The following is a 9,160-nucleotide window of genomic DNA, read 5'->3' as shown; positions in this document are numbered from 1 at the left end:
GTCCCTTGTTGTATGAATAGATCCCAGTCTAAAAAACGATTGAACTGTCATTCTACCGCTGTAGTACACTGGTACTCTGGTGCTTTAGTACACTGGTACTCTGGTGCTTTAGTACACTGGTACTCTGGTGCTTTAGTACACTGGTACTCTGGTACTCTGGTGCTTTAGTACACTGGTACTCTGGTGCTTTAGTACACTGGTTCTCTGGTGCTTTAGTACACTGGTACTCTGGTGCTTTAGTACACTGGTACTCTGGTGCTTTAGTACACTGGTACTCTGGTGCTTTAGTACACTGGTACTCTGGTGCTTTAGTACACTGGTACTCTGGTGCTTTAGTACGTACACTGGTACTCTGGTGCAGGGAATTTCTGGTTTGGACCCGGAAATTGCTAAACGTCACGTTTGACGTCAGACTTAACAAGCGAATGCTGTCCGTCAATGATGGATTAAGCCCATGGTTTCTCTATGCGAGTCCTCCGTCGACGGACCGCGGAGATGACGAGAGGCTGTCCGTCCGTCCGTTTCATGCGTTTTGTTGTTTTCCAGGAAGCATCCGGACCAGAACTGGGCCCAGTGTGATGCCTGTCTACGATGGCGGAAGCTTCCGGATGGGATCGACTGCGAGAGGCTCCCAGAAAAGTGGTTTTGCCACATGAACCCAGACCCCCAGTTTAGGTGAGCCAGTGTTTCCCACAGGATTTTGTGAGACTGTTAAAAAGCTCAAAATACTTTTAGTTCCTTATGGGTAAAGAACAGTCAGTCACATGGATGTGTCTATGGACAGTCAGTAACATGGATGTGTCTATGGACAGTCAGTAACATGGATGTGTCTATGGACAGTCAGTAACATGGATGTGTCTATGGACAGTCAGTCACATGGATGTGTCTATAGACAGTCAGTAACATGGATGTGTCTATAGACAGTCAGTAACATGGATGTGTCTATGGACAGTCAGTCACATACATGTGTCTATGAACAGTCAGTAACATACAGGGTTCCCACACTGGTCTTAAAAAGCCTTAAAGTCTAAAATCCAGCAATCCTAAGCCTAAAAAGGTCTTACATTCCAGTTATTCGGTCTAAAAATGAGGTGCTAGGTCTTAAAAATTTGATCCTGCAAGGAAATCAGTCCGACCACATCTATTTACACGGAAATTAATCAAGCTGGAACCAAAAAAATGCCAATTCGCTTCCTTTTTTGTCTGTATGGCAGTGAAATCCCTAATTTTCATCACCTCGAGTGACAAAAAGCTATCATATGGTGTCGCGAATAAGTCAAAATGTATATCCAAAGAGGTCTAAAAAAGGTCTAAAAAGGTCTTAAATTTGACGTGTTGAAACGTGTAGGAACCCTGAACGTAGGTGTGTCTTTCCAGATCCTGTATTGCAGATGAGGAGCCAGAGGACTCTGATGACGACCAGCCGTCGTACCAGAAGACCTATAAGCAGAAGTGAGAGCCTCGCCATTACCACGTCCTACACAAACAGTCCAGAACATTCTATTGTCATGAGATATTTACACATTCGGAAATAACAGAACATGATGGTGACCCTACACTGTTAGAGATGAGTGTACTGTCATTGGACAAATATTTTATAAGTGTTTCAACGTAGACGCTGTTTCAAATACGTACTAGTGTTCATGTGTTGTTGTTTCCTCCCTGTCATCTGTCTGACGCAGAGAGAAGATGGACAGAATTCTACAGGAGAGGCAGAGGCAGCAGGTAAACTTGTGTGTTTGTGTGTTTGTGTGTTTGTGTGTGTGATATGGCCAGTATGTCAACATCAACACACAATGATTTGCTCTGGAACATTCCATTAAAGCCAAGTAGCTTTTATCTACAGAGTTCATGCGTCTTTGAGCCCCGGGAAAAGCAATGAATTATTATTATTTGTTCACAACAAGAGGCAGAACATTTCAGCCTCCTATTTTTCATTTTATAGAACCTCTTCATGCATGTAGTCCACGGCCCCCTGGCCTGGTGATGATCTAGTACTCTTGAGAAGCCTTTTTGCTAGCCAACTCCTCTATCCCTCCACAAGTTCCCTGTAACTAGTTTTAACTTCTTACTCAGTTAGCTAACAAAGCTAACTGCATTGCCTTTGCAATCAGTTGTTAGCGAAGATCATAGCTAGCTAAATGGCTAACTTCAAAACGACCTGGTGACACAGTCTGATAATGTGCTGAGAGAGAGGGGGGTCAACAACACAGTCTGATAATGTGCTAGTTAGCAAGCCAGCTAATACAGCTGTGTCACTTCCATGGCCTGTCAAGTTACAGTTCTCTGCAAGGCTGTACACTACTACACTACTTGCTAGCTCGCTACATGAACCATTAGCTTGGTAATGGATACAAGCGTGTGCACTACAATCATCAGAGAAGTGATAGCTAGGTGGCTTGCTAATAAATATGTTTGCCGAAACTGCTGTGTTGCTGCACACGTTATCTGACGAGCTTCAGGGGAAGGGATGAACAGCATTGAGTAGGGGAAAATTTTTTGTTGTGATCGACCAAATGTTTTATTTTGTGATCGACCAAGATCCTTATCGATCAATTATCGATCGTCGATGCCCACCCCTAATAGAAAATACGACCGTCAGAGTTTTGTCGAGCGCTGGAGGCGGAGGCGGCCGCCTCATAACTCTTACAGATTTACGGTGGTAAACAACAGCTCATATAGTCAGCAGCCAGCTCCTATAGCACTCACGTGACATGATACCCCTCCATGGCATGTGGCCAGCCTATTATAGGTTCTGAGTGATGTGATACATACTTGGTATGGTGTCCAAGTTTACATTTTACATTTTTGGCATTTAGCAGACGCCGTATTCCAAAGCGACTTACAATCAATACATTTGAATACTAAGCAAGTGAATCATCAATCCACCATTCGTAGCAGGAAGAGTAATCCAGCTCAGGCCCGGGGCCATTGATAGAAGGAAAAACCTTCTTCTAAACCTAGGTTTTTATTTATATTTAGACACCGGAGAAACAGAGAAACAGTACAAGGGGGTCAATAGAAGTTTTTAGGGACACAGTAGAGGGGAAAAGCGGGTGTCTTCAGGAGACGCAGTGCTGGGGGGCAGTAGATGTCTCAGGAGGAGCAGTTAAGGTGTAACCTGAAGAGATGGGTCTTCAGTCCAAATGACGTGGTCAGCTAAGGAGGGTCCTTGTAGGGACTTGTAGGGCAGCGGGCGTTACGGAGCTGTTACCAGACTCCTGAGTCTAAGACCCACGGGGGTCAGCTATTTTCTCTCTGTGCACCACTAGAAAGACGAGAGGGTTCTCTTTCTCTTTCTCTTTTTCACCAGACTGTGTCACGTGTAATTGTAATTGGTCCCAGGCCCCCAGCGTGTCAACATGTGTCCACACCATGCCCTATTGTATGCGTGCGTGCCTGTGCCTGTGCCTGTGCCTGGTCTGGTCTGGTCTGGTCTGGTCTTGTCTCATGTCCAACCCTGTGTGTGTGTGTGTGTGTGTGTGTGTGTGTGTGTGTGTGTGTGTGTGTGTGTGTGTGTGTGTGTGTGTGTGTGTGTGTGTGTGTGAATAACATCCTGTGTGTAGCATAACTGGTTGTTGGCTCAGCACTACTGTAACTGACTGTTTTCATAATGTCAAAATGCACTGATAGTATTTATGTCCTTAAAATATTGTACATGTATGTGGACATAAATAAAGCATTTAAAATGTGTGTGTGTGTGCGTGTACTGTGTCTGTGTCTGTGTCTGTGTGTGTGTGTGTGTGTCTGTGTCTGTGTCTGTGTCTGTCTGTGTCTGTGTCTGTGTGTGTGTGTGTGTGTGTGTGCGTGTGCGTGTGCGTTTGCCAGTTTGAGGAGCGTCAGAGGAAGGAGGAGGAGAAGCGACTGGGTCTGCTGGCTCGTCAGAACGAGGATCTGAGACGGAAACAGGACGACCTGAAGCGCCAGCTGAACCAGACGGTGGGTGTGGGGCCGTCGTCTGGGTGTGGTCTGGGCGTGGTCAAACAGGTGGTGTCGTTCCTACACCACTCTGAGCCTCCACCGACCGACCGGCCTCGTAGGGCGTAGAACAAGATTCAAGATAGCTTTATTGTCTTGTCACACAGTGACAGACATTCTCCTTCGACAGGCAGAAGTGCAGCTCAATAATACAGTTTCCACATTAAAAACACACATACGTAGGTCACATACATTAATACATACAATAAAAACAGACAGACATAGCAGTGTTTATAAAATGTAGTGCCTATTTAAAAAGTCCAGTCATTTAGAACACAATCTTCCAATCTGATTAGAGCGATTAGAAAGCATCCCCGATCCGATATCGTGAGGTTCCTGCCGTCCTATTGCTTTCTATGGTACTGCTACTTATATTAGGCAAGGCAAGGCAAGTTTATTTGTACAGCACATTTCATACAACAGGGGCAATTCAAAGTGCTTTACATACATTATTTAAAAATATAGCAAGAGCAGCATAGTAAGAAAATAAAAGTTACAATGGATAAAAGCAAATATAAGAAGTAAATAAGATAAAACATTTAATAAGACAATAGTAATAAAAAAGGCATTGATAGAAGTGTTTGTGTTTAATCATAACTGCTGCAAAACATGAAGGTTTTTAGCTTAGATTTCAATATTTTAAGGGTTGGAGCCTGTTTGATTTCTTCAGGGAGTTTGTTCCATTTTGTTCCATTTTGCGCCAGTTGGATAACTGACCAATAAGTGAGATGTTGAAAATGCTTCAAACAGTTGAAACAAAAGCCCACAGCCTCATGTTGTTCCTCTCGTCATCTCTAGGTGAGGGCGAGAGTCCATCCCCCCGCTGCTCCAAACACGTCGCAAAAAGGTTTGTACGCTCGCTTGAGGTGGTTTTTCCATTTATGTGCATAAAGTTAGATGGAAACAGATTCGATTGAACTGTCTGTCTGTCTGTCTGTCTGTCTGTGTGTCTGCCTGTCTGTCTGTGTGTCTGTCTGTCTGCCTGTCTGTCTGCCTGTCTGTCTGCCTGTCTGTCTGTGTGTCTGTCTGTGTGTCTGTCTGTCTGTGTGTCTGTCTGTGTGTCTGTCTGTCTGTGTGTGTGTGTGATGATGATGATTGAGGTTGTCATGGTGATGTTACAGTACTTGGCTGGTATTTCTATCCCCCTCTTTAGGAGCCAGTCTCTTCCCAGACCCCATGCCCTTCATCTCCGGCGTGTTCTCCTTGTCAACCCCTTCAAGGTAGACTGTCTTGTGGTGTAGGAGGAGTCATCATTGGTTGTATAATGCATTAAATGTTGTAACTTTATAGGTTACACGATTGAATAATATGTTGCATGATTGATTGACTGTTAAAAGAGATTGATTGATGTGTTGCATAGTTGATTGACAGTTATGTGTTATTATTTATCGTTAAGGTTCTAGAATGCCTTGTATGCAAGATGTCATATAAGTTCACAGTTTGTTTTTGAGAAATGAAAAATTGAATAGAAAGTGAATTATCTAATAGCTTGTTTTATAGAAAGTGATCAGAAGTGGATGTCTGCAGATTGTATATAAAGAACCTTTCTTGATATCACCAGTCCTAGCCATCCTTTCAGAAGCCCCCCTGGAATGAAGAGACACCCGGAGTCAACAGCCTCCAGCAGACAGAACTCTAAGAAGCCCAGGTTATTAAACGGGTCCAAGACAACAAATGATGCCAGCCAGTCGAGCCCGCTGCCCCCGATCTCTGTAGACGACGACATCACAGACGATGACATCACAGACGATGACGACATCCTCATCTTAGAGACGACCAGCACCCCGAGGCCCGGGAGGAGGTCGTCCTTCCACCTGGACAAGGTCAAGAAGGAGAGGGGCGTCGGTGTCGGTGTCGCGCTCCTCAAGCCCAGCGACAGAGCCGAGGCCAGCACCGCCACCACAAGCAGCGTCTCCGTGGAGACGGCGGTCATGGCGATGGCGGCAGCAGCAGCCGCCACGGCAACCAGCCTTTCCCCTTTGCTGACCGCGCAGGTCAGCATGACCACTCAGACGGAGCGACCGAACACCGTCAAGAACGAAGAGGAGGAGAAGGAGAAGGGGAGGAGGGAGGGAGGGGGAGAGAGAGAGGGGGAGCGGAGGGTTAACGGAGAGGCCGGCAGACGTCCAGCAGAGGGTCAGAACCAGAACCAGAACCAGAGGCGGGAGAACGGAGGCGGGCCGTCTACTTCTCCTGTCAGGTTGGAGACTAACGGACCTCCTCTGCCCGGACCTCCCGACGTGGACCTGCAGACCATGTCCAAGGCCCAGGAGCAGCAGGACCATCTCCTGGAGCTGATGGAGTCGGCGGCCGAGGAGAGAGACACGTACCGGGACCGGGTCCACAGCCTCATCTGCAAGGTCCAGGACCTGGAGACCACCCTGGCGGCCCAGAACGACGTCAAGAAAGAACCGGAGGAGAGGGAGGAGCAGAGTGGAGGAGGAGAGGATCTGAAGAGGCTGTACGAGGAGGCCAAGCGCGAGGCGGAGGAGCTGAGGCAGGAGAGGGACAGCTTGTTGGCCGCCTGTCCTCCCCCACCAGCGCCAGCTCCCCCCGCCCCCGAGGAGGAGGAGAACCGGGTCAGCGACGAGATGGCCCTGCAGGTGGACTCTCTGCTCCGGACGCTGGACCAGAGCAACAGGGAGAAGGAGGAGCTGGGCTGCAAGGTGAGAGGTCACATCCTGTCACTCGTGTAGGGAGGCAGGGTTCCCACGGGTCCTTGAAATCCTTGAAAGTTTGTGAATTTGAGGGAAAAAAATCAAGGCCTTAAAAGTTTTGGAAAATAGACATGGGTCATTGAAAGTGCTTGAATTCCCTTCTCTCTCTCTCTCTCTCTAAAATATAAATATATATATAAAAGTATATATTCAAAAATGTTTTACTTAGCTCGTCAACTAGTAAATAAGTCTCTGTATTGCTTAACTTAACACATATTTCACAATATATTGTTTTGCTGTGCTGTGGTAGAGAAGGCAAGAGACCATCTAGAGTTCACACATTCAAGCCTCTCTTTTTAATTGTTGTCTGTGAGCGGATAGTTCCTATTATATACATTCTCATCTAGATCTGTCTCAAACTATGCCGTGTTGGGTCCTTGAATTTGAGGGAATTGAGTCTTGAAAGTCCTTGAAAGGTGCTTGAATGTGATGTTTCAGAAGGTGTGGGAACCCTGGGGAGGCTGGTGAAGGTAGAAATCATGTCCCCTCTGTGTCCCCTCTGTGTGTCCCTGCCCCCAGGTGGAGCGTCTGGAGGGAGAGAGAGCCGCCCTCACCAGCGACCTGGCAGAGGCCAAGAGAGAGCTGCAGGAACGCGTGGCAGCGACCCAGAGCACAGTCAGCCCTCCTGGGGGTCCTGGGACGGCGGGAAGAAGGGGGCACAACCAGCAGGGGGCAGCGTCTACCTCTGAGCATGCAGACAGGTTTGTTTGTTTGTTTGTTTATTTGGATCCACCATTAGATACAGCAAATATGCAGTAGCTATTCTTCCTGGGGTCCTCATACCATAGCTACTTTCAAACCATTTTTCATCTTAAACACTTAAATACAGACAATACACTTCCATAACATTCATACATACATACATACATACATACATTCATTCATACATACATACATACATACATACATACATACATACATTAGCTCTATTATTTACATTTACATTTTTAGTTGGAGACAACATAATAACGAAATAAAGAAAAATAATACAGAAAGAAAAGTGGAGAGACAAAAACATAACTCTCCTTACCTTTGGGATCACAAGATCCCAGCTCAATTCACCAGTGAGAAACACTTCATTGTTTTCAGGGTATCCCATATGTAAACAGATACATTAGTTAGTTAAAGCAACTTCTGTTGCGATCTGAAACTAAAAAGCTTGGTAATGAATCCCATGCCACCGTCGCTCTGTGGTGAACCGTTGCTTTTGCTACATTTGTTCTGCATGGAGGCAGCCTGAATCCACCTTCTGACGCCTGCAGAGTACAGGGGTTCGAGGGGTAGTGGTGGTCTGGTGGATAGTGAGTTGGACTTGTGATCGGAAGGTTGTGAGTTCAAATCCCGCCTGAAACCACACCACTACTAGTGTGCCCTTGGGTAAGGCACTTAGCCCTCAGTTACTCCAGGGGGAATGTCCCTGTAATTCGTAATTGTAAGTCGCTTTGGATAAAAGCGTCTGCTAAAATGGCGAAATTTAATTAATTATTAGTACAGTACTGATGTTCATCTGAGAAGAATGTTAGTTTATTATGGAGTACTTCTCGGATTCTATGTAGAATTAAAAAAAATTGTAGGGGATAGGATGGTAGGATGTAAATGTTTGTTTATTGACTTGGCCAGATACACTAACCACTGCTCTGCTCTCCCAACTGCTCTCAGCAGAGCCGTCAGTAGAAAGGTGCTGCTGCTGTTTTGGTGGGGGGGGGGGGGGGGGGGGTTTGTTCGGAAGTCTTGGAATAGTTCTGAAGTATAATATTTCTCTCTCTCTCTCTCTCCCTCTCCCTCTCTCCCTCCCTTTCTCTCTCTCTCTCTCCTCTCTCTCTCTCTCTCTCTCTCTCTTCTCTCTCTCTCTCTTCTCTCTCTCTCTCTCCTCTCTCTCTTCTCTCTCTCTCTCCTCTCTCTCTCTCTCTCTTCTCTCTTCTCTCTCTCTTCTCTCTCTCTCTTCTCTCTCTCTCTCTCTCTCTTCTCTTCTCTCTCTCTCTCTCTCCCTCCCTCTCTCCCTCCCTCCCTCCCCTCCCCTCTCTCAGCCTTAGGGAGCTGCGTCGCAGTGTGGGCCGACTCCTGATCACCTTCGTGCCGGCGCTGGACCTGCAGCAGGTCAACTACGACTGCAACGTCATCGATGAGATCTTGGATCAGGTTCTGACTGATGTGGAGTCTATGGGGCCCGCATAGGGGGCGTGGCTATGGGACACGGAGGGGGCGTGGCCCCAGAACTGTGAGGAGAGGCAGACCTGGGGACAGTCAAAGAGACTTCCTGCCTCTCCTTTGTAATGTAATGTGAAGAAGAAGAAAAAGTATATTTTTATTGTATGTACAATTGCTACTGTACATTTTTCTTCATTTTTATATTTTATTAAACTGTGATTAAGAATGTACCTAAAATGGCCTGGGCTGGTCCAGTGGTCTAGCATGGAACGGTGGCTAAGCAGTTGAAGGATGGACAGGCAACAAGTCGTGAGCTT

The 9,160-nt window shown here is 46.5% G+C and overlaps 1 protein-coding gene across 1 annotated transcript in view; it reads left to right on the top strand.

The window, feature by feature from the left end:
• The window catches only part of morc3a (MORC family CW-type zinc finger 3a), a 17,591-nt gene extending 8,431 nt beyond the window's left edge, over positions 1–9,160 (top strand). Inside the window, exons 11-20 of the mRNA XM_080537047.1 lie at positions 547–675; positions 1,378–1,452; positions 1,683–1,725; positions 3,829–3,939; positions 4,777–4,825; positions 5,132–5,198; positions 5,540–5,972; positions 6,084–6,644; positions 7,215–7,396; positions 8,723–9,160. Of these exons, the coding sequence (XP_080393173.1) occupies positions 547–675; positions 1,378–1,452; positions 1,683–1,725; positions 3,829–3,939; positions 4,777–4,825; positions 5,132–5,198; positions 5,540–5,972; positions 6,084–6,644; positions 7,215–7,396; positions 8,723–8,870 (1,798 nt within the window). The 3' untranslated portion in view covers positions 8,871–9,160. The remainder of the gene's footprint in view (positions 1–546; positions 676–1,377; positions 1,453–1,682; positions 1,726–3,828; positions 3,940–4,776; positions 4,826–5,131; positions 5,199–5,539; positions 5,973–6,083; positions 6,645–7,214; positions 7,397–8,722) is intronic.

The sequence above is a fragment of the Nansenia antarctica genome, assembly GCF_963989245.1.
Source record: "Nansenia antarctica genome assembly, chromosome: 7".
Taxonomy (NCBI): Eukaryota; Metazoa; Chordata; class Actinopteri; order Argentiniformes; family Microstomatidae; genus Nansenia; species Nansenia antarctica.
This window is presented reverse-complemented; position numbering and strand designations above follow the sequence as displayed.